Genomic DNA, 25,467 nt, shown 5'->3' with positions numbered 1-25,467 from the left:
TTTTCCGGCCTAGTTTACGGCCGCCACTGCCGTATTTCCTGGGACGCCCGTGTCTGAGCGTTTTGTACTTGCTGGTGGTGGCTCGCCACTTTGTGCTAGGGACTTGGGCTGTGATGAACCGCGATCCCGGTGGAGGTAGGGGAGCTGAACAGGAGCCATGGTGAGTGCGGCCATTTGGCCTCCTAAGCAATCTCCCGCCCAGGCCTCGACCTCAGCTCACGGTCTCGGAGAGGAACTTCAGTTGTCACCCTAATGCGACTTTGGGCTAGGGGTGTAGCTCCCTGGGGAGTCACCCTCTCTAGAACACAGAGCTGTTGGCTCACCCTTGTTTTCGGGCCTTTGTGCCCGCCGTACTTGGGGTTCGGAGATTGGTAGAAACGCAGTGGATTATGCCTGCCATTTCCCTAAAACATCCTCACAGTCCTTTGTGTAGTTTGCTCTGTCTTTCCCCTTGGCTCTCTTGCTGATACACCTCTTCTCCATTCCAGGACATGTTTGGCGTTCTTTTTTGTTCTGTAATCGTGAGGCAGGTTGGTCCCGAAAGGGCTATCTATGAAAAGCCAGCCTAGTTAAGCCCATGTTTAACTTTGAAAATGCGTTATCAGAATTTTTTAGGAATCCTCTGTAAACATTTCTTCCTTTTCTAGTAGAAACTTTATTTCCATTGCTCTTGATTGAATTTTAATGTGACTTCACTTACCCAAAAGGTGAAAGAGAGGTTTTTTCAAGGGGAGGGAAATAATCCGTTTCACTCTTGTAAAAGTAAATAAGCAAATCTATTTTCCTTTTTCTTCCGTAGTTAAAATCCCATTCCTTCACAGTGCATTGGATATAAAATTTTCAGGATCATTGGGCAGAATATTTTTCACCCTAAAAGTTGTTTCTCCCATTGAAATAAAACTTGTAATGAGTTGGAATGGAGAAATGGGTGTGATAGGGAAGGGTGAGAATCAGAGAAATAAATGCTTACTCTGTTTCCCCTTACCAGGCTAGTACAGTGGTAGCAGTTGGACTGACCATTGCTGCTGCAGGATTTGCAGGTTCGTTAATGGTTTGGGTGTGGAAGTGAAGTAGGGGAGGTTGGAGATTTCTTAATTATTTTATTGCTTTTGTTTTTAGGCCGTTACGCTTTACAAGCCATGAAGCATATGGAACCTCAAGTAAAACAAGTTTTTCAAAGTCTACCAAAATCTGTAAGACTAAACATTTTTGTTAATTCTTTGCTATCTGTGTATGAGGCCTAGAACCACACTTGAAGAGGGTGAAATCTCCAGACATCCATGAAGTTCTGAGTGATAGCTTTGGACCCCTTTTCTTGCCTTCCACAAGGAAGGTTTACAAGTTCTGAGCTTTGTAGTGGTGCTGCCCTAAAAAAATTAAATGTTATGTGTAATGGATTTGGGGAAGAGGTTTTAGCATCATGAAAGTTAATATCACTTTATTGTTTACATATGGTTATCTTTATCATTTGTCCACATTTTTGCCATCCTTAAACTGCTCTACATCACAAACACAGGGATCAAAGAACCTGAAGTGATCCATCTTTACTGTGTGGTCTGGCACTCCCTGACGTGATACTTGAGTAACACTGCAGTTACCTAGGCTCTAAAGTATGACTGGATGTAATGATGATACCTTCTGTGGTCAAAATTCAGAATGAATTTGAATGTGACACAGATGGTAGGCTTTACTAATACGAGTTTTGACATACTAAGGTCAGTGAACGTAATAGCCTGATTTTCTCAATACATATCTTAAAATCTTATTTGAGTAGTTGCCTTGAACCTCAAAATATCCTAGACTTACTTGTCTCAAAAGATATCTAAATTCTCTTCTTAAAGAACTTGTTCTAAAACAGTCATATTCTGACTCAGCAGGTTAAGGATCTGGCTGTCACCACAGCAGCTCAGGTGGCTGCTGTGACTTGGGTTTGATCCCTGGCCCGGGAACTTTAACATGCTGCAGGTGCAGCCAACAAAAAAGTCATATTCTGAGATCAAATTTTTATCTATAATGTGGCTAACTTGAAATAATCTTCCCGGAGTTCCCGTCGTGGCGCAGTGGTTAATGAATCTGACTAGGAACCATGAGGTTGCAGGTTTGATCCCTGGCCTTGCTCAGTGGGTTAAGGATCCGTCGTTGCCATGAGCTGTGGTGTAGGTCGCAGAGGCGTCTCAGATCCCGCATTGCTGTGTCTGTGGTGTAGGCCAGCGGCTACAGCTCTGATTCGACCCCTAGCCTGGGAACCTCCATATGCCGCAGGAGCAGCCCAAGAAATGGCAAAAAAAAAAAAAAAAAAAAGAAAAGAAAAGAAATAACCCTCCCTTCACTCCCAGAAGAACTGGCTTTGAGGCACTGTTGTTTTGTATCTTTAAGACAGCTTAGGTTTTCGCAGGGAGGTGGGAGGTGGATCTATAATGATCATTAAAATATTTGTTTCTACTAATAAAGCTAAAATACCATGGTAATTGCACTTAAAGTTCTCTGAAATGTCTTCAGTTTTCTGCTGGTTCTATAAATATTTACACTTTAAAAATAATTTTCATCTTATTTTAATAATCTTAAAATGCATTTACTCTTTCAGGCCTTCAGTGGTGGCTATTACAGAGGTGGGTTTGAACCCAAAATGACAAAACGGGAAGCAGCATTGATACTAGGTGTAAGGTAAAATAATTTCTTATATTTTTAATATTTTCCTTCAACTTTAGAGCTATAAGCAAATGTAAGAAAAACCTTTTTATTAGGAAGGAGTTATTGTATCATGTACATTTTTAAGATCTGAACGTTTCCGGAGTTCCTGTCCTGGCGCAGTAGAAAGAATCCGACTAGGAACCATGAGGTTGCAGGTTTGATCCCTGGCCTTGCTTAGTGGGTTAAGGATCCGGTGTCTCTGTGACCTGTGGTGTAGCTCGAAAACTTGGCTCGAATCTGGTGTTGCTGTGGCTCTGGCTGGTCCAGTGGCTACAGCTCCGATTTGACCCCTAGCCTGGGAACCTCCATATGCCTCAGGTGTGGCCCAAAAAAAAGGACAAGAGACAAAAAAAAAAAAAAAGAAAGAAAAGAAAATCTGAACATTTCCTACAATGTCCAACAAGAAGGTACATTGACACATAGTATTTTAACTCACTGAAGGTAGATTTTTCAACAGATAGTCACAGTGTTCAGTATTATTCTCTGAGTAACACATTTTTTGTGGTGAAATTCTGCCTTCATTTCCAAATACTTAAACATGCTTTCCTTTTCAATAAAAGGATTATGGTAGTGAATAGTTTCAGGTTCAACTGAGTATTTGAGATTTCCCTATTTATTTTTCTAAGGAGCTCTCTTTAGTTCTGTGATTCAGAATGTTCATCTTCCTTATGTTAGAAAAGAGTTTCCTAAATAGTTTTTTTTTCAGGGCCACACCCACAGCATATGAAAGTTCCCAGGTTAGGGGTCCAATTGGAGCTGTAGCCCCCAGCCTACACCACAGCCCCAGCAAGGCCAGATCCAAGCTGCATCTGCAACCTACAGCAGTCACAGCAATACCGGATCCTTAACCCACTGAGCTAGGCCAGGGATTGAACCTGAGTCCTCATGGACACTAGTCATTCATTTCCACTGAGCCATGATGGGAACTCTCTAAATGGCTTTTCATACTGTTATGTTCATTTACTCGTTTCACAGTATCTTCAGTTGACCTTTTAAAGTACCATTTTATAATGTGACCCAGAATTAGTCTGAAGTAAGCAATACTTTTTCTTTTTTAAATTAGCCCTACTGCCAATAAAGGAAAAATAAGAGATGCTCATCGACGAATTATGCTTTTAAATCACCCAGACAAGGGTAAGTAGTCATTAAACTATTGCTAATAGTGCCGATGGGAGTGACTAATTGTTATTGGTGGGATAATTTTATAGCCAATTCTCGATTATTATAAAAGAAATGCCTACATCTCTTTGTGAGCACTGTCTCCCAAGCTGTATCCATTTGTTTTGTTATCTCAAAAGAATTAATTTTGAGTGAAAAATTTATAGACTAATGAGCAGATTTAATAACTCCTTTAATTTGGAAACAGTGATAAGCATAAACCATGTTTTGAGATATGCAGTTGTGATGTGACTTCCAATAGCAAGTCTTAAATACTACTAATACTCCTGAGGGGTGGGCGGCCTATATTCGTAAAGAAAATGTTGAATTTCAGTTGCTCTAACTCAGAGTTTAAGTTTTTTTCTCTCCTTTGAGACCTTAACCAGAGGCTAACCTATTTGGAAACTTAAAGGAAATACTTGTTTCTAATAAACTAAGCAGCCTTGGCTGTGTTCAAAGACCAAATGGAATACCAAAATATAGACCACAGTATCCATGTTCCAGTGTTCAACTACTTTTACTTTCATAGGAGTAGGCCTGTCATTAAGAATTTTGAGTTCAAACAGGGTTTTAATTGCTTGGTATCTGACTACAGTAACCCCTTTTACAAAATTTAGCTTGTGTTAACTGGAGAGCTTCTGATTCAGGTCTAGAATGAAACCCATAAATTTGCATCTCTAGTAAGCTATCTTCTTACTGATTGCTGATACTTGCTGGTCTGGGGGCTACACTTTTTTGAGAATCACTGCTCCAGGAGTTTAGTAAAAAGTAGTTGTAGGTGACATTGTGAACGGACCATTAATAGCAGGAAAAGAGAGAAACTTTGAAGAACAGAAAAAGGATCTAAAGCAAACTGGGGTCTTTCCAAAAAAGCTCAGAACCCTCTGAAAGTTTCATGGTTTTAAAATAACTCAGCATAATACATTGGTGTTTATTTATGGCTTGTAATCTTCATGAAAAAGTTTATTTCAAAGCCACATAAGAACTTTTTTTGATCTATTAATTTAAGCTTTTTTCAAAAGGTGGCGGTTTTTTGTGGAACTCTCCTTTCATGTGAATTACCTCATTTCCCATTGGTCAAATTTTTTTTTTTTTTTTTTTAAAGGACTGTACCTGTGGCATCTGGAGGTTCCCTGGCTAGGGGTTGAATTAGAGCTACAGCTGCCAGCGTACACCACAGCCATAGCAGCACAGGATCCAAGTGGCATCTGCGACCTACAACACAGCTCTTGGCAACACCAGATCCTTAACCCACTGAGCAAGGCCAGGTATCGAACCTGAACCCTCATGGATCCTAATTGGTTCGTTAACCGCTGAGCTGTGAAGGCAACTTCCCTTGGTCAAATTTATTAACCATGTATTTTTTATCCAGTTCGTGTCATGGTTATTTTAAAAAATCAAAATGCCATTTCTGCTCATTTCACCTCTTAGATAAGCATAATGATCCTTGAAACAAGAGAATAGCTTTTCACCAAGCGGAAGTTGAGAATCCATATATAACTATTCCTTGTTTCTTTCTTCCTGTAGGAGGATCTCCTTATATAGCGGCCAAAATCAATGAAGCTAAAGATTTACTAGAAGGTCAAGCTAAAAAATGAAGTAAATGTATGATGAATTTTTAAGTTCTTGATTATGTATGTGAGTACTAGCTTTTTATAATAAAATGCCTCAAAGCTACAAATTCTTTAAGTGATTTAGGACAAGCTAAATCAAAGCTTTGGCTTAAATTTGAGGATATTAAATTAATTATAGAATATTTGCGGGTTAATACATGATACAGATAAAACATACTATTCAAATACAATTTTTTGTTACTCATTTGGCAAGTAATCCAGTACCTATTTCAAGGCAAAGTGAACAAAGAGTCCCTGCTCTCAAGGAGTCTCCAATCTGATGGGAGATTGATAAACTGATAAATAAAATACAGTGTGATAAATATTATGATGGAATTAGCAAAAGTTTTTAGAGTAGGAACTCATCTAACTAGGAAGGAAGGCTGTTCAAAGAACAGAGGATTCCCCTAGCCAATTCAAAGTGAAATTTAGCCACAACTTTAACCTAAGAAATTGATCTAGGTATGTATTTATCTCTGGTTTCATACATTAAAAACTGTAACAATATGATAAAGATTTGTGTGTACCAGTCTTGTTTTTAAATCGAGAAAATACTACATTTAGCTAACTCCTTAAAGACTGACCATTGATAAAATTTTTAGTTATTTTATGTAATCATTTTACATTTGTTAAAAACACAATTAGTGAAAGTAAAAACAGAGATGCCTTTAGTTATCAAAATAAAACTAAAGACTTGAGAATTCATACACTGATGTATTTAAGTGATATTTGAGGGTAAATGGCTTTTGACTCACATAAAATATCTGAGGTTAAGATAACTAATTTGTAGTTACCCAGAATACTTTCAGTTCTGAGGTAAATTATACTACCTGCCATTCCTAAACTGTCTTAAATCATTCCAAAGTTCTTAATGGAGAACACAAAGACTTTCAAGATCAAAATAAGAGGTCATTGGAATCTGTTTAAGGACATTTCCAGGGGGGGAGGGTGTATCTGCTCTTTTGGTTTTACTTTCCATCCTATTTCCTTGTCTAAAATCTGATCAAGTCCATTAGCTATGATTTAAGAGTATGAACTTCAGCAACTCACTATTTCCAGGGACAAGGGGGTGTGAAGGTATAGTTGGTTTTTGTTATATAAAATAGTGTTCTGTAGCCACTGAGAATACTAAATTAGTGAATACCAAACCCTGTTCTTAGAATAAGTACAGGTTTCCTGTGAGCCTCTGGTCACATTTTTGCTAACCAGTCAATATATAACCTTTTTTTTCCCCTGCGTTTCTGTGTAAGGCACCGTATTTTATACTGTTGATTGATTAACATTTCAGTGCACAGCCAACAATGCTGTAACTCATGCTAACATAGCACAGCCTTCCTGCATTTAGGAATTCTAGGCAGCAGTAGTTCACCAAGCTTGGGGGCCATCACAGACAAGGAAATCAATGGTAAAAAGGACAGAAATGTGAAAAGCATGGCACAAAATGGACCACAAAAAGGATGCTTATTTATAGAAGGAAAACTAAAATAAGCCCAGACATTACTTTGTGGCTATCAGGTGATTAAAATTTTTCACATTGCTTGTCCACCTATGACCAGGAAAGCACTTCCCTCAATTGTTGACTTTGGGAGTATGATTTTAGCGGATAGGTGAATTTGCAAGTAAGGAATCTGCTAATAATGAAGATCAACTGTTTTCTAACCTTTTATTTCAGTCCTTTAGACTAATCAAATGTTTCTATGAAGAGTTTTAAGAGAGAGCATAAACTAAAAAAGCAATTTTTTCAAATAGAAAATAATGCCCACAGGAAATCAAGCATTAGTTTTAAAAAGGAAAATTTCATGTAGTAGGACTTTTGAGTGTTTAATGCAAAAATAGCGTACTTGTTTTAAGACGAGTATTAAGACAATGGAAACCATTTTAAAAGAATACTAAGGAGCACAGCAGAGCACATTTTTCTTTCATGGTAGTCAGTTTTATTTTCTCTGCGCTTACCTTTCTCAAGTAGAAGAATCCGTATTTCGAAGGGTACTAGAAAAACCTACCATTTTTCTTGGGGGAGAAAAGTCATCTATTTGGGGGCTCCAGATCATAATTGATGCAAGTATGATCACCTATACAAGAGCTTTCATCTTTTAATGCTATTTTCTTACAAAATACTTGTGTATTGTTAACATTTATTGATGACTTACAATGTGCTTAGCAAAGTGCTAAGTATCTATCTCCCCTAAATCATTTCATAACACTTAAGTTCAGTGAGGTGAAGAAACTTGCCCAAAGCAACATTGCTGAATGAGAAGGCTGATCTTTCACAAACCCAAAGTGCTGTTAACCTCTACACCGTGGTCCCTTCTGCAAATCTAATAACCCAGGGATGTTTTCCTTGGTGGTACTGAGATGCGAGGTTGGTACTTTTCATTAAACTTCTGCCTTGAGGCCTGTTTTATCAGTTGGTCGGTTCAGATAAAGACTTTTTTGAAAAAAGAGCAAGATATAGTTGATTACAGCACCAGGGAACAGAAGGTGCATGTTTCACATCGAACTTCTGCAATAACAGCCAGGCAACCTTGAGCAAAGCACACATGTGCTTAGGCTCTGCTTCCTCATGTAAGAATGGGAAAAAAAATTATAGCCAACTTAGATTATTAAGATTCCTCCACCTTTTATGGATAGCAAGATGAAAAAACTAGAGCAAATGCTAACATTAGACAGCTAGTGAAATTGTAAGCCCTGAGTATCTTCAGTTTACTATGCTCACTTGTAATTTGTTTGTATTAGTCCTTAGTAGATATGTTTGGGGGTGGGTGGGACATGCCTAGCCACAGCCTTAACATTTAGAACTGGCATACTACACATTGTTTCCTTACTTACCCTTTTCCCTCTTGCCTTCACTGGGCCCTGGATTAACATTAAGGAGTCCTACACTACTTTATAAAGCTGCTTTGCTGGTGATGAAAAGGGGCTGTAATGAGTTAATCCTGAAGTTAAATCTTTTCCCACCCTTAGAATTTTAAGCAAATTACCTTGCCTTCAAATATTTTACAAATGACGTGAATATCTACAGAAGCATTTAAACAAGTCACGCCGATCAGTATCCCAGCAGACCCACCAAACTAATTGAGAACTAAAGTAGATGGAACACAAACCCATTATCTATATATAATGGTTCTAGAAACTTGGTTTTATAGTTTTCTCTGCTATCCTTAATTTCCTCTGCTCTAAATTAAAATAAGATGGGTAGAAGGCAGATGTAAAACCACTGAGAAGTGAAAAACTGGATAACCAGCATCTTAACACAAGGGTAAAAACCTAAACATGTTGGACAATACCATACTGAAAAGCTATATTGTATCCAGCATACTGAAAATCTACACCCTACCTAAAGAAAACCTTCCATTAGAAGTAATTTTTTAAATTAACAGAGACAGAGTGCTTCATTTAAGAGTTAACCTTAAGTTTAAACACTTTAGGCTAAAATACTGAATTGTTTGAGAATTTCTAAGACATATTTCTGTTGATAATGACCTTTAAAACATTGCTTTGCACTCACAAGTTTGTGATGGGGTCATATTTTATTCAGCAGAAATGATCCCCTACACACATTAATTCCAGTAAAAATTTAGAAATTGTCTTCAAATCTTCAAAGAACAGGAAAGAAAAATCTGTAAATCTGAGGTAAAGTTAAAAAAAAAAAAACCCACTTAATGCTACAGTAGGTTTTTAGAGAGTAAACTTGAGTACCAGGAAACTTAAAATGATCTAAGCTCTGCTTTTTGTTGCTGTCACTGTTCAGTGCTGTGTATGTATCTGCTTAGAGCCAATTGTTGCCTTAGCAACAGGATATAGGATGAGCTTCTATCCAGTGTTAACCTATTATTTTTGACAATAGTGTTAACATATAATCTGGAATATGTCAACACTTGCTGCGACCTTAGTGCCGCTTCAATTAATGGAGTTTCAAGTGAAATGTTTACAATTTTTTTTACAACCTGAAAACAGCCACTTGAAAAATCAAACTCAAAGAGGTTAAGGTATGAGTACTAGGCCAACAATTATGTATAAATTAGTTCATCTAGGAAAACTGAAAAATTTTTTGTAATGAAGTCTCTAGCCTAGAAAATGAGTAGCAATTGATCAAATAAAAAGGGTACAAAACATTAAGGAAATATGCCTATAATTCTGCCCTCCACCCCTTAAAAATACCACTCACTGAAACACAAATTTGAGAAATTACTAACTAGTATACTTAATCATGGGGCCTTGAGACTGAGACTGCTAGTGAAAAATAATTGTGCCTTTATCTTTAGATTGCATCCAACATAGTTGGAAATGTCTGGGATGAATACATGTATAAAACATCATTTTAATTCAGCATACTCTTTGAGTACATGTGATGGTGAATACAGCTAAGTATCACACAGGGTCTAACTGATTAGACACAAGTTATTGGAAGAGCCCTTATGGGATCACCTAGTCTAGCCCTCTCTAGTTGGATGAAATGGAATATGGAATGTAAAAAGCTAGTAGAACTTAGGATAGTAACTCCCAATTTTGTACTTTTACCTACAACATCTTTTTGAATTATGAAAGGAAGAAACAGGCAAGAAAATAATGGAAATCCTCTTACAAAACTGCATTATTTTTTATCCAGGGTCATTTCTATGCACCTTATTTTGTACTTGTAATAATAGCAATACAGAAGATACAGATGAATCAGTCTAAAGTGAACCACTGATAAACCACTTTAAAAAGCAAAATTAGGGAGTTCCTGTCCTGGCTCAGTGGTTAACGAATCTGACTAGGAACCATTGGGTTTCGGGTTCGATCCCTGGCCTTGCTCAGTGGGTTAAGGATCCGGCATTGCCATGAGCTGTGGTGTGGGTTGCAGACACGGCTCGGATCCCGCGTTGCTGTGGCTGTGGTGTAGGCCAGCGGCTACAGCTCGGATTGGACCCCTAGCCTGGGAATTTCTGCTGAGGGAGCAGCCCAAGAAATGGCAAACACACATACACACACACACACACACACACACAGCAAAATGAGGAGTTCCCATCGTGGCTCAGTGGTTAACGATCCCAACTAGTGGTGCAGGTCACAGAGGTGCCTCAGATCTGGCATTGCTGTGGTATAGGCTGGCAGCTGCAGCTCCAATTCAACTCCTAGCCTGGGTACCTCCATGTGCCACAGGTAAAGCCCTAAAAAGACCAAAAAAAAAAAACAAAAAAAAACCAAAATTAATGTTTTCCTTTCCTTATAGACTATGTACGTCCTTTATCCAGTAATAAGGAGTTTTCTGGATGATTAGACCCTTGCTTGGATTTCTAGAGTAAACGATTATACTTAAAAATGTATTATTAGGTTGAGCCATAAGAACTGTCACTTTGGTGAGTCAAAACTGATCAGGTTCCAGCCATTTCCTATGGTTCAGCATAACCAACATTTTCAACTGTAGTTGAGTGCAGTTTCAAATTACCACCACTTGCCAAGTTTTAACTACAGCAGATTGCAAATTATTGCTTTATGCAACAATTCCCTGAAATAAAACCCAAATGCTATCAAAGGTTAATCATAGGTTTTAAGTGATATATCTATTCAAACATCCTAATAGCTAACTAAAATTTTTTAAGAAAGGGATCAGCACATTCACTGTTACTGGATTCCTTCTAAAGGGTACAGGGAATCCAAACCATAAGAGCAAAGATAGGAAGATTGAATAAAATTTTGCAACTAAGATCCTACTTCCTGCCTTTTGGAATTTTGCTAATAAATCCATAGATCCAATTCAAATCTAAGTTTCTTGAAGCTTCTAGAAAAGTATAAAATTCTCCTTTACTAATTTCCAGTAACCACTAATCATCTAACACAGGACTTACTGCATGACAATGTTTCCATTCATCTGTCTTTACCAGACTAGCTCATTATAGCCACTACCTGTGAGACTACTAACTAGTTGGTTTCAACCTCAAAGAAGTCAATCTGCCTGCAGAAGACACAGATTTAAAGGCAACATTCAGTTAACCAACTTTGCAGACCCTTCTCACGCTGAATACTAGACTCAGCAAACAGCTACAAAAATACCTGACTTAGCATAAAGGTGAGGGATCCCAGCCCAAAAGAATGGCTAATATGAATGGAGATCCAGAAAAAAGGGTAAAACATTGGCTTGGTGTTTTCTTCTTTGGTTATTTTGCTTGCCCATATATATCTGTATTTTCTTTTTAAAGAATACTAAGCAACTTCCCTCAGCCTGGTCCTAAGCAGTGTCTCAGGTAACTTTTCTTGGAACTCACTGGTTTGATATGCTTTCTCTTAACTCCACATTAAAGTACAGTGACTATTTAAAATTAAGACTTTCAAATATCCCTACTATAATTTTACCAATAGTGATGATCAAGAGACCCATACCATTCTGCAGTTTTAGGCCCATGGAAGGCTTTAAAAAGGTGGCGACAAACCCAAGAATCCTAGGCCTCCCAAGGTTTCAGAAGATCATTTTTACCCCCATGTAACCTCAGCTCTTACTTCATTAGTTCAGATATCATATACAATATCACAAGTGTATGCTTAAATATTTTAAGCTGCACAAAACCTATTTTAGGTTTGTTGTTGTTGTTTTTGCTCAGGTTCTCCCAAAGTAACATCTTATGCACTAGTGGCCAAAAAAGATGCACCCCTCTCAAAATAAGCATAGGCTACTCATGTCAAGAATGGTTATTATCTTTGGGGAGTGGGCTTTTAACTTCTGAATCTGAGCATGTGCTATTAAGAAAGGAGTGGGGGTCTATGATAATTCTGCAGTATAATATTTTTTAAAGGGCACTGGGTTTAGTCATTTGTAAATGAAATCTTATTTCCTAGAATGTGGTTATTAGTTCTAAAGAACTCTTTGGGCTACACCCACTTTTTAAGATAGTTTTTAGTTTCTTCCTTTCCCATTGAAACAGTATTTAGCTTTTAGACCATCTATTCTACATGGAAGAAAATGAACAATCTTATTTTTTTATGCCACATTCACCAATTTAGGGATTAATGAAAATTCTTCTCACCTTATAATCTGTAACTCTACTATTGAGAAGAATAAAAAGGCCAACAATTTTAACTTTGAAAGATAAAAAGACATTCGTTATTTTTTAAATTAGGGTATAAAGTTACTTGATAATATTTGTCAAAGTTCAAGGATTGTACTATTCACAGTACGTTAAAATTTTTCAGTTATCAGGGTTTTAGGAAAAAGCATTTAGTATCACGTCTTAACCTCAATAATAATAAATTCGAGGGCTAGGGTCATAAATTATGTGTGTGTGTGTGTATATACCAGAGTGTATATGTATACACACACACACAGATGTGGCAAATATGTTTAACTATACCCTGAATTGTCCTTTAGTCATAAATTAAAATCACTTAGCATTTTTATGCACATAACAAATTAACACAAAGTATGCACATAAAAAACACTTTACAGATGCCAAGTAAAAGAAGGGCCACCTTCTTGCTCAGTAGTCTTTATATAATATTGTGGAGCAAAACCCTCCCATAAATCCACCATTATTTGTCATCATTTTGCAAAATACTTCATGTGAAAGTCTGTAGTCTTCCTAAAATTAAGCCACTGGCTAAAATATTTACAAAAAATCCAATTATTATAAGAACCTTTAACATTATTTCCTTGAGAACCAAAAATCAGATTACATTCCTTATTTAAAAACTGCTCAGTATACTTCTTTATAAAAATATCTTTAATAAAGAATCAAAGGCAAAAGTAAAATTCTAGATTTTACCCCATTGCCTTCCAAAAGTTGCCTATGATTAGAATTGTTACAAAGACTTTCCTAATATCAAATCTGTGATCAATGCCCTAAATCATTCTAACAAACTAAATTTTAAATACTAAGATTTCAGAGGATTTATTACAAAATGATTAACTCACCAACTATTATTTTAAAACTATGAGCAAGAATAAATGCATCTTAAAAAGCAATTACTATTCTAGGCCTTTAAGTAGATCCAACTACTTTTCAACAGTTGGTATAAAAAGTAGAAAGTTAAAAATCGGCAAATGGAAGATCAAAGTTTATTTACTACCTGCATACAAAAACATATTGCACATCAAACAACCAAAATCAAAAAAAAAAAAAATAACAAAAAGAAAAAGAAAAAAGGAGGAAAAATAAGAAAAGGAAAAGATAACTACTGAAGACTAACATGTAGTTTATACAGAATAAACCTTCTGGAAATTGATCTTTTCAGTCAGTAGTTCAGGTTATGTCTGAATGGACATGACTAATTCAGCTTAGTGTTTTAACTAAAGCTATGTTTGATTTTTTAAATACTGTACACTTTAATAAATAAACCAAACAAAGCCTCAATGCAGAACAGTCACTGCCAATATCACCCAGTGTCCCTGCAGATGAGAATTTAACAAATGTATTCCAGTGGTCTGCAGATTTGCCTCTACATAACACAGCATTTTAAAAACATTAAAACAGACCAGTTTCCAGACTAAACTAATGAAGAAATTACAATTCAGTGCAAAATATCTTAGACTGCATTTCATTCTAGTTTTCCTCAGGTGAAGAAGTGGTTGCATATTAAAAATGTAACAAAAGCAGCTAATGCTTTCATAAAGAATATTACGTTAGGGATCCCACCCCACCCACCTCCCCCATCTCTGCCATATTTTGAAAACAAAATAACATTTCCTATAGCCAGCAACTTTTTTTAATGTTACATATACTATTCTCAAGGCACATCTGATGATATATTTTTAACACAGTAGGTGTCAAAGTATGTTTAACATATGATTTCTTCAGGATCCCTCCCCTTTCTGAATTCCAAATGGAGGAACTGAAAGTGCGATGTAAAGACTGGCGATCCATATTCTATCTTTGGCAAGCTTGTACAAGCACTATTGTAAAATGTAATGTAAAAGAACTGTAAACTAGGAACTTCTTCAGTTTATGAAACACCATTCAGGACTGCTGCTTCTTGATTATTTTCTTCTTTTAAGGTATTAATCTTTTCTTCTCCTGGAGTACGCTGTAGCTTAGAAATTTCATCGCCAGAAGCACTAGTTGGGCCATTTATTGCCTTTTCTGAAGGACCATGCTCTTCAATCACATCTTTTGCCTGCCAAAGGGAGACAACTTTTTCAACTTCTTAATAAATAAAATCTATAGCTGAGGAGGAAAATAGCTACATAAACATTAATTAGCTAATAAATAATTTTAGTTTCATATACCACATTGGATCAAAGAATTAAGACGTTCATAAAACTCAAAACAAATACCAATGTACTGCACACTACCTCTCTGGATCTTTCAACTCATTTATTTCTAGAACCTAGCGGTGCATAAACCACAGGAAGAATTTGTACCTGTTTACTGAAAAGTTGCACCTAATTTCATTTTAACCTCTGAAATGCTTACCATGTAAAAGGTATAAACAGTTAATACCCTAAGTAAAGCAAAAAACCACCTACTTTTACTCACCTTTTTTTAACTCACACTTACATATCAAACCCCTTAAAATATCTAAAAGAAGTGAAACTTTAAAGATCTTTATCCATCACTGAGAAGAGGTATATACAGCCTATTGCTCCCCAAATTAAGGCAGCAGTCTCTATGCCCAATATTTTTGGGCAGACTGAATTTTACAAATGCTATTTAATAGAGTTCTAACTAAAAAATATTTCAGGCTCAAGCATGCATATCTTTAGTTACCTGAGGCCAAGAACAAAATCAAGAGTAGTCTTTCAAAATTTTACTTGGCTAGTTGGGGGAACAAGTGATCATACAGTAAGTTAAGTAAAAATAAAACTAAACCATACCAAAACCAAAAACAACAAAAAAACAAAACCTACAGGTTAAATTCTCCTTACCATTTCTTTCTTGTTTTTAGCCAAAGTTTCCCTTGGGAGGTTTCTTTGTCTGCTCTGAGACTCAGCTCTAGAAATATAATCTGCAACTGTGACTGTTGAAGATGAGAAAAAAATTACAGGTGTTGAAAAAATATTTCTAAAGTTTATTTATGGATAAAGAATAATCTTACTTTTAAAATAAACTAATGGTGGGTTACCCAATTTCAAAATTTTCTTAAGCTGGGTACCACCTCCAACCAAAAACAAAGCTTGAAAAATGTGCCTGTGATTTACTGCTGACTACAGAAAATTTTAAGCTGGAGATCGAGGAAGCCTAGATTAAAGTCCTCTTTCACAAGAATCCAGCCATTTGCTTCTGGTTAGTTTATAGTTGTGGAGTTAAGCTTGATACAGAAATCCACAACCAAGAAAAGGAAATGCAGCATTCTAAGCACAGATAGTGTTTGTACTTACTGATGGGGAAAAAAATGGGGCAAACTGAGTGCAAATCATGGTATAGCATGCTTCAATTTGCAATTTTCATCAAAGATGTAAAAGATTTACTAAACATACATAGTAAGAAAATTTCCAAGTGTGGTATTTTATAGTTCCTTTTTAATATTTCTCATTAAACCATTGAGTGATCTAAAAAAAGCTGCAAGCAAACTAAACATGACAGGACACCAACCTAAAAATATTGAAATATGGACACTGATCATGGTGGGGAAAGTGCCACCAAGTATTCAGTAACCACTCCTTTTCCCCATTTGGCCAGTCTTTCAATGGACAGGATGAAAAAGCCTAACCCAAACTAACACCCTGCTGTCAACCCAACTGCAACAAACAACCTCTAGTCTGCAGGTACTCTGTACTGGCCTCATGTTATACCTTAATCCCTTCTCTTCAAGGACTTGCAACTAGGATTCACTGATTTGATTAAGTATCAAAATAATCAACCTCCTCCTTTCAAAGAACTTATTTTCTCTAGAGATGAAAAATCCCCGATTATGTGAAATATAGTGTTGTTGGGTTTTGTTTTGATTTTGGCTGCAACCGCAGCATGTGGAAGTTCCCTGGCCAGGGACAGAACCCGTGTCACAACTGCAGCCTGCACAACAGCTGCAGCAACACTGCATCCTTAACCTGCTGTGCCACACTAGAACCTCCAGTGTATTTTAAATTACGGAAACAAGTTAATTATGTAAGAATAAAAACTCAAGTAAATTTAAAACTATTTAAAGTCACTATGTATGGGGAGAAGTAGTCCATCAGGTTCAAATTATATGAAAATAAATTATTTTGATATAATAAAAAGCTGGACTGTATTTACAATTCATTGTTTCTTAATCATGAACATGCTAACACCTTTATAAGATCCAAGAATTCTTCCAGAAATATGAAATGAATCTTAAGGAAACAACTTAGAACTAATACACATCTTTAGAAACACCTCTAAATAAGGATGTTTTGTGTCTTCAAACTGCCTCTTCTCCACATTATAAGAAACTCAATGTACTCACTTAGGAGCTTTATAAACTGTCAAATTCACTGTAAATGAATTTATAAATACATTTAACAGTAGTTTCCAAAATTGGAGCGAGAGGGATGCTATAAGATCCACTTCAATATTATATCTACACACCCAGAAGCAAAAGTATCATAGGAAGTATTCTAGTTTGGAGAGCACCTTAATGAATTCATTCTGTTTCCATGGTTCAGCCCTCAGTGACACCTGGAAGGACTCAGCTACTTGGAAACTCTGCTCCATAAACACACATACTGCCAAATTTGAACACCTGACAATTCTTAGAACTCTTCATCCACTATGTACAGACACCAAATAATATACTTTATGGTTTATCAATTAATTAATAGGCACAGATGGACAGGTAAAAACTTACCAATGCCCCTCCCCCACCAAAGGGAGGTAAAACTAAAAATAAACTCAGTTGATCAAAGAAAAACCTTTTTATAGCCAATCTTCATAATACAAGCCACTTCAAAGTTCAAAACAGATTAATAATAAATATTTACAGTATCTTCCAAACACATGGCAAACTGTGTAGCATAATTTGGACTATAGAATTTCCTCTAAGGGGTCCAAAGTTAATCAACTGCACACCAGTATACTGTCACATTCTAAGAAGAGTAAGCCAGTATTCACTGCTTAATTTATATTAAGGGCAACAAGAAATTTTGAGCAAATAAGAACAAAGTATGTAATTGTTTATTTCAGACAATGTTGATATTAACTTCAGATAGAAGCCTCCTTCCTAGAACTGCTGCCAGAGTCAAGGAGAAAATGTGTTTGTTCTACCTATTCTATCTTCGGTTTTGTGTGTACGTATGTACGTGTGTGGGGAGAGTGTGTGTGTGCGTGTGTGTGTGTTTTGGTTGGGGAGGAGCAGGCTGAGAGAGGCAAAGAATTCTGAAAGGGAAAAGCAGTACTTCCAAAGAACAGAGTAAAATAGGAATAAATTGCAAGAGAGAACACAAATGGTCAAGTTATTAAAAATTCCAAATTACTCAAGTTTTAATACCATGTAGAAATCTCTCAACCCTATTTCCTTTATGTTAGTCCTTTCATACCCTTTGACTTCATAATGAACCACCATCCACCTAGTTAATTATGCTGTAATTTATCCAGCATAAATAGCAAGCCCATACTGACAGCTTAAATTTGAAAATATGGCGAGAAACCATTCACTGCTATGCCAGAGCTTCAAAATAAAAAAAAAATACAATCTCTTTATCTAACAGATATTTCTAACACTAAAGAGAGAGAAAACAGTAAGAAACATTTCCTAGAAACCTATTTTGACAATATTTAATTCATTTTAAATTTACAACTACCTTTAAAACATGAGCTTTTTTTTTTCAAGAATGATAACTAATACCCTTAAAACCAGTTTTCTCAAATGTCTCTACAACCACTAAACTTAAAATACTGAAGATACTGGAATTTACATTCTTTATTTGGGGAAAACACAAGAATTTGCTTTGGAAAGAATGCAAAATTGATTAGTTTAAAAGGGGTTTATTTCTGGTGCACACAATTTCTTCATTGTGAATATACATGTAATTCTCTGTACACAAGAAATGGAATTATGTTCAAAATAGTATAGACACAGCAAACAAGTTTCTTTTAAGTTACTAAAAATTTTATCTACTTAAATTAACATTCTAAAACTAAGTAAGTACTATTAATTTGAATAGTTAGTAGGTGTAAGGGAAAAGGCATTACACTACAATAAACGAAAACGTAACATGCATTCCTCTTATTAGAAAAAAGACACTTTCAAGTATTTTTCTCATTTATACTTTTTTAAACTGTGGGTATTAGAACTCCCATAAAAATGAGGTGCTGAATCCAGATATAATAAGCAGGCACCATGCAAAAGCTTTCCAGATTTGCCAATCAACCTCAATCACAATCTACAAAGAGTCCCTGGGATGGCAGGCCCCAACTCAATTGTGCAGAATCTGCCAAGTGGCCAAAATAATGGTCTTCTCAACAGTATTTCCATGTAAAAAATTGAGACACAACATTAGTTTAATTAGACAGGTTACTAAACATTTATGGTGTGAAGGAAGAATGCATTTTCTTAAGAATAGTAGTCTTATTAGTTGAGTAAACAATTTATGCAATGCACATCTTGAATGTATATGCACACATGTGTACATGTAAGTATAATATATTTAGAAAGCAGACACATGACATTTTTTTCATGCTTGTGACCTGGTGTTGTCAACAGGTCCACTCAAGTTACCTGGCTGTCTATCTTCTGCCTGACCCCTGAAACGACGCCTGCGGCTACGATTGCGTCGCTGGGGTTTTTTTTCACTATCATCTGTAATTGCAAAGTTCACCATGAACTATACTGACAAGAACACAGCAAGAAACAAAGCAAAAACAAAACAAAACAAAAAAACCCCCAAATTTTCTCTTCCTTCAAAGATTTAAGAAAGGGCGAGACAAACTTTTAATTAAAGAGGAAAGATAATACATATTACCCACTTAGAAAAATGCTTTTGTTATTTTAAACATTCCTACTAGATTAAAAATCAAATTATCAATCTGGAAATTAAGAGGGTTTAATTCTTGATTAAATGATCTCTAAGACGTAATATAAATTATCACCATTCAGGAATGAAGTTTTCCTCTCTTAATAGTTTAGTTTTTACCAAAGTTAATAACATTTTAGCCTGAATTTTGCTGAATTAACACCTATTCAGTACACACACCTCTTATCAGTATCATTTATAATGATATTTAATGAGGCAAGCTGAAAGCCCAATTTTGGTTTAGGAACATTAAGAGTATTAAGTGCCTTGCAGTTGAAATATTTGTACTGTTTTAATGGCATCAAAAGGGCACTTTAATAAACCCTCCCAGTTTCAAATAATTTGGCTATACAAATCTGAGAACTAGACATGTAAAAAGAGACACAAAGCCATCTACCTCATTTGAAGTAAACACTAAGAAAAATTCAATTTGTGAATTGCATATGTCTGGGAATTTCTTTTTGAAAAAAGCATCATACATTTTCAATATTATACAATAATATATATCTTTTCCCTAAGTGCTTACATACCTAGCCCATTTTCATTAACAGAAGCTGTATCAGATTCAGTCATCCCATCCATCAGAACAGCATCTTCATCAGTCCTTCGTCTACGAGACCGCCTACGACGGTTAGTACTGTGATGAGATTCGCTGGCATCAGTGTCTGCAGTCTGATCTGATTCTGTATTATCAAGTAAGCTGTATGGATTGCTGTCTGGATCTTTGAGCACTATATGCATGTCAGAGGCAAGAAATATTTGTTTAAGAGAGCTGCAGTTATTCGGAATGTTTTGATCTACATTGAACTATGTTAATGATAAAGAAACTTCAATTTCCCCCCAATAAAAATATACTGTCTTCAGATAAAATGTTTTCTGTATTACTATTTTACCTGAAAAATAACAAATATGAAAAAACTTTAAATGGCTATGAAAAATTAAAGTAGAAGATGAGTGGACACCTTGGCTTTTCTACCACTTATCTTTGACTTGTTTTGAAAACATATTAGGAAACAATATATTATTACATGCTATTTTACATTCACATTCCTAGCTAACCTTGTCCAGAGGCTAGAGAAATAAAAAGGAAAACAAAATTCAACTAATATGAATTAATTCCAAGAAAGAGCTTTTAGTCTCCATAACTGAATTCAAAGTGGCTGCTACTTCTCTGTGCCAATGTTAATGAATTATTTCCAAATAAGACTCAACACCCCTACTCCATGACATAATAGAAGTCTATTACTACAAACGAAAGCAAGCAAAACAAGTCTACACAAAAAAGCACACTAAAAAGTTTAAAATTCTAACTGGTTATAGGCAAACATGGAAATGAATGTTGACTAGGACTCCCATCTCCAGAAACAAAGAGTGAAAGTGGGGTGAGGTGGGGTGAGGGAAGGAAAGGAAAGGTTTTAAGATATAATTCATAAGGAAAAAATACCCATCTTACCTATGTGCATTTATTGCCTCCACCAAATTATAGAAGAAATTCACCTAATCACGATTTTTTCTTTCTAAGTTTCCTTTGGTAACAGCTAGCAAGCTAGCATCTTTGCAAAAGACACTAAGTTTATCCATTAATCAGAAACACTAGGTAAAGTACATATATGTTGTAATTCAGCATACTATAATTTTATAAACCTTGATAATGGTGAGCAATGTACTTGGGAAAAAAAAAAAATTCCCTGAAACCCTGTAAACTGAGCTTAGGGCCAAAGCATACTACCAGATCTACTACAGAATATCTTTTTCAAAGTCCGTAAGCAGTATGATTTGATCCAGTTGCCTTTTTTTTTCTGTCTTTTTAGGACTTCACACACAGCACATGGAGATTCCCAGGCTAGGGGTCAAGCCAGAGCTACAGCCGCCGGCCTACACCACAGCCACAGCAATGCAGGATCTGAGCCACATGTGTGACCTACACCACAGCGCACGGCAATGCCAGATCCCTGACCCAATGAGCAAGGCCAGGGATCAAACCTGCATCCTCATGGATACTAGTCGGATTCATTTCTGCTGAACCACAACAGGAACTCTATTTTCTTTTTATTTGTAAGCATGTCTGGTATGTATGTAATTATATGTACATGTGTGTTCTGTAATATTTAAAATACTATATAAATTGTCACAGGGCATGTAACATTAAGAATGGTTTTCTTAAAAATTCCATACAGCAATATGTTAAGGTTATATCCCTGATATACTCTAGGTCCATATCTCCCTGACGATTTTTCCCCAGCCCATTATGCTAAAGCAACAACATTCTGGCAACTAACTCCTACAACTCCACTAAGTTACAGCATATGAAATTTTCAAAAAGACAGGAATAAAAAGTTGCTTATACACCTCAAATCTCAGTCTTCTAAACACTCCTCTTTACAGGTCAATTCCTCAAACAATAAAAATTTTTTAAAGGTGTTGATTTCACAATTTTTCCCTATTCCCAAAGTGTTACATAGTGTAGCCAAGAATGCATTTCAGTTAATTTTCAGTATTAAGTATATAAAGGCATTTAGATCTCTCTGCGCATTAGAATCCCTGGGTTTGTCTGGGTAACAGAAATACGTAACCTGAAAAATGCTAGGGGGATTAAAAAAAAAAATGTTCTAATTTACCTAAGCCCCGAAAAACTGAATGGATAAAACATCTGACCAATAAAACAGAGAAATGAGCCAACAAGTTGCTCTGACCTGAATACTCTAGCTAAACCTTCACTGAGAAACACTTAATAGGGCTTTTCCTTATTTTGCTATGTATATAATTGTTCTTCTATTTTCCTCAGTTTAAAAAGAGAAACTTGCAAAAATGGGTGGCCCTGAAAAATGAATAAATAACTTGCATAAAATTACACTGTTTACAAAGAAAGGATGCTGACATAGTATATAAAAGACTACCAGAACTGATGGAAGATTTGCCACCACGTGGTCCACCACGACCTCGACCCCCTGAAACGCTTCTGCCTCTTCCTCCTGGGCGTCTCCTGCTGTCACGCTGATGCCGGCTCTCTCGATCATCTTCTCCTGCCAACGACCAATCACTTAGCTCATCTTTACGCTCAGATTCAGTTTCAGATGGGTTAGACAGCTCAGAGTTTGTACCTTGGGAAAGAAGAAAACACAAGCCAATTAGATTTCTATTAAAAAAGGAGTGAAATTTTTCAAAATTATTTTCTGCAAATCACTGCTTAAATCACTCTGGCTGCTCCAAAGATAAGTAAAAATTAATCTGAAATTAACTAAGAAATAATCAAATGTTAATATGATATACTAATAATTTACTAGTCAGATTAAAAATTTAATTGTTTGGATATGCAGAAACATAGCCAATTAGAATATTACAGAAAACATTCAAAACGTCACACATACATTTAACAGCAAAATGCATTTAGGAAAATAAAAAAATTTTTGCCCTTTTTTATAAGTTTTTAATAAATTATTGGTTTAATAAAAATAACCACTATCCATGACATTTAACATCTCTGAAATCAGGGTATTTTATTGTCTCATAAACTGGGGGTGTATTTTTAATGGCTGTACATAAAATAAGAGTATGTTTTACATGCAATAATGTCTTAAAGTTAGAAGAATACAGTATTTGAAATCAATGAATGCATTTTGGATTACTCTAAGAAAAGACAACTTCAACATGACAATCAATAGATCTGAAGCCATTATCAGTTAGACAAAAATTCTGCACGATTTTAAACGTTTACAGAGACTAACATCCCAATGACCTAATAGTAACCTTTGAAAACTGTAAACATTGCAAAGATTCTATAAAAGCCTAAAGTATCATTATTATATCACAACTAAAGTGTCAGATTCATATGACCCAATCAGTACCATACTCATTCCCACTGCTATTCTTTTGTTAGTTCTAGGATAACCCTTCTTTCACCATTCTGTTTTATGGTGGAGGTAGCCTGCACTTTTCAAATGTTCATTTTACACCATTTTGTTTTTACAAAAGACCTATACTAGTACCGGTTTTCACTATCCAAAAGAAATCCAAAAAGGATTTTCAAGTTTAAGAAAAAAAAAATTACAAAGAGAAAATAAAATAGCCTTCAGCATGTTTTACAGCAAGCCATTACAGAGGCAGCAAGCGCCCAAGCAGTGAGAACAGCGTGCCTTAGCAACACCTTCCTTAGGAAGTAACTCAGCATCAGATCACCAAAACTTTGAACTGTGTCTGTAAGCATCTGTGCTTTATCTCAATTTACTTTGTGCACCTATTAGCAAGATGTGTCCTAAGGTAAATGCATCTTCACTTTATGCCATTTCAGCTTAGAAAAGGTTTCGTAGGAACACTCTACTTTCTGATAGCATGGGAAACTTACATATGCAAATATATCTATATATGCAAATACATCTCCTTCAGAACCCAATTCAATTTCTAAAGTTTCAGACCAATTTAAAACAGACCTCTCCCCTTATTTCCTTAAAAATAATGTTTATCATGAAGTACTGTCATGTGTTGTTTTCTATTTATTTGCCTTTGGATTTACTTCCCATTTGGTCTACAAGATATTTAAAAGGGTAGAGCTAAGTTATGCATATCAACTTTCTATTGATAAATTAATTTGAACAATTCTGAAGTTCCTATACTAAACTCCCAAATAAGAATGATTCTAAGATAATACCCTTTAATAACTCCACAGTCATTTGATGATGAAAACAAAACAGAAGAGCTCTCCAGATGCAAATTTTTAAACACTAAAGTATAGGGAATAAGACCTAAGTTTAACAAAGATGCCTAAGTCCTTTCTCCTTTAAAAATAACTCTCAATCCAGCTTTTTTCTCCATATGCCAAAAAATATGGATATAGCTAGCCAATTACATAAGAATGGATTAAGTAATAATTAGAAGTACATTTTAGGAAAAATATAGCAAGCTTCTAGTATTCACATTTGAGTCTTTGTTAAGAAATTTTGTCTCATAATAGAGAATGTATCTCCCAAACAGTTCTTTTTCTAAATGACAAAAAAGAACTCTATAGACTGACAACATGGTTTGGTGGAATAAGGGCAATGTATCACTCCATGAGTAGTTAAAATATGTGTGTGTATACGCACACACACACACACATATATATACATCTCCATCCTTGGAATGTGTGTAAGAATTTTTGGATTTATTTACAAACATATATACCTTGCCTAAAAAAGTAGCAAAATCTGAAAGCAGATGTTTTTAAAAGGACAAAAGTTCCTACTGAATTCTATTTAGAAATAGAGTAGTATTTATTTAACTCAGTATGATAAGGAAAGAAGTTTTCTTAAGTTTAACCAAATACAGTATTCAAGATACTTAAAGAGGGTGTCTAAACCAAAGACTTCACTAGATAAAGATGACTATAAAGATAAAGAAAAAAGAGGTAACAAACTGGCTAGTGCTCCACTTTCTTCATATTAAACAACCCTTAACCATTTCTGAGATGTCAAAAGGAACTTTGCAGATGTAATTAAGGTTAAAGATACTGAGGTGGGGAATTACCCTGGATTATCTAGGTGAAGCCAAACCAATTACACGGGTCTTTAAAAGTAGAGAACCATTCTCAGCCACAGAGAACCAGAGATGGCAGTATAAAAACTCACTGTTACTACTGGCTTTATAAGATGGAGGAAGGGGGGGGCCATAAACCAAAGGAGTTAATCTTTAGAAGCAGGAAATGTTAAGGGAACAGATTTTTCCCTAGAGCCTCCAAAAAGGAATACAGATAAGCGGACACTAAGATTTTAACTCAGTGAGTCTTATGTCAGATTTCTGACCTACAGAACTGTAAGATAATAAATTTGTATTGTTCAAGCCTCTGAATTTATAATTTGCTACACAGTCAACAGAAAACTAATACCCATTGGTTTTCTAGTCATTGCAATCATTCCACTCTCAATTTTGAAAAATATAAGTTCGTAAATCCAAAAATTGGGGAGTCCCCCCTGGAGGGTGAGGAAAAAGTGTTAAAAATGATTCATGAGACTGATTCAATTTGTAATGGCTCCAACAAATAGAAAGACATTTTAAACAGATTTTTGAAATCAGATTTCCCCCTAAACCTCTAAGATCAATTTATGAAGAGGGTTCACATCCTTTCAATGAACACGTATGCTAAACTTAATA

General features: G+C 35.7%; 2 protein-coding genes across 14 annotated transcripts in view; one reads left to right on the top strand and one right to left on the bottom strand.

Moving 5' to 3' along the window:
- The first annotated feature begins 3 nt into the window (after window positions 1–3).
- On the top strand, window positions 4–20,214 carry DNAJC19 (DnaJ heat shock protein family (Hsp40) member C19). Of its 6 annotated transcripts, none has more exons than XM_084986560.1 (7): window positions 26–160; window positions 989–1,040; window positions 1,120–1,193; window positions 2,585–2,664; window positions 3,755–3,825; window positions 5,377–5,454; window positions 19,896–20,214. In XM_084986560.1, exons 1-6 carry the CDS (start codon window positions 158–160, stop codon window positions 5,445–5,447), a joined length of 351 nt encoding a protein of 116 aa, XP_084842686.1. In that variant the 5' UTR covers window positions 26–157; the 3' UTR covers window positions 5,448–5,454; window positions 19,896–20,214.
- The window catches only part of FXR1 (FMR1 autosomal homolog 1), a 59,972-nt gene continuing 47,985 nt past the window's right edge, over window positions 13,481–25,467 (bottom strand). For 2 of the 8 annotated variants that reach the window (XM_084990394.1, XM_005670017.4), the window contains 5 exons: window positions 22,242–22,445; window positions 19,875–20,075; window positions 19,050–19,130; window positions 15,301–15,392; window positions 13,481–14,549 (listed from right to left, as the gene is read on the bottom strand). In XM_084990394.1, the coding sequence (XP_084846520.1) occupies window positions 14,379–14,549; window positions 15,301–15,392; window positions 19,050–19,130; window positions 19,875–20,075; window positions 22,242–22,445 (749 nt within the window). In that variant the 3' untranslated portion in view covers window positions 13,481–14,378. The remainder of the gene's footprint in view (window positions 14,550–15,300; window positions 15,393–19,049; window positions 19,131–19,874; window positions 20,076–22,241; window positions 22,446–25,467) is intronic. The other 6 variants (XM_021071240.2, XM_021071243.2, XM_021071239.2 and 3 more) reach the window with 3 other exon arrangements.

This window comes from Sus scrofa, chromosome 13 (assembly GCF_054392235.1).
Source record: "Sus scrofa isolate SSC_HxYL_T2T_F1_AM1 chromosome 13, Sscrofa_HxYL_maternal_Yorkshire_Landrace_v2.0, whole genome shotgun sequence".
NCBI lineage: Eukaryota > Metazoa > Chordata > Mammalia > Artiodactyla > Suidae > Sus > Sus scrofa.
The sequence above is the reverse complement of the archived record's forward strand: the minus strand, read 5'-3'. Positions and strand labels throughout refer to the sequence as shown.

Coding starts and splice junctions, on each gene's coding strand:
- DNAJC19 (XM_084986558.1), top strand. Junction 1,194..2,584: donor TTCAAAGTCTACCAAAATCT/GTAAGACTAAAC, acceptor TTACTCTTTCAG/GCCTTCAGTGGTGGCTATTA. Junction 3,826..4,954: donor TTTAAATCACCCAGACAAGG/GTAAGTAGTCAT, acceptor TTTTTTTTAAAG/GACTGTACCTGTGGCATCTG.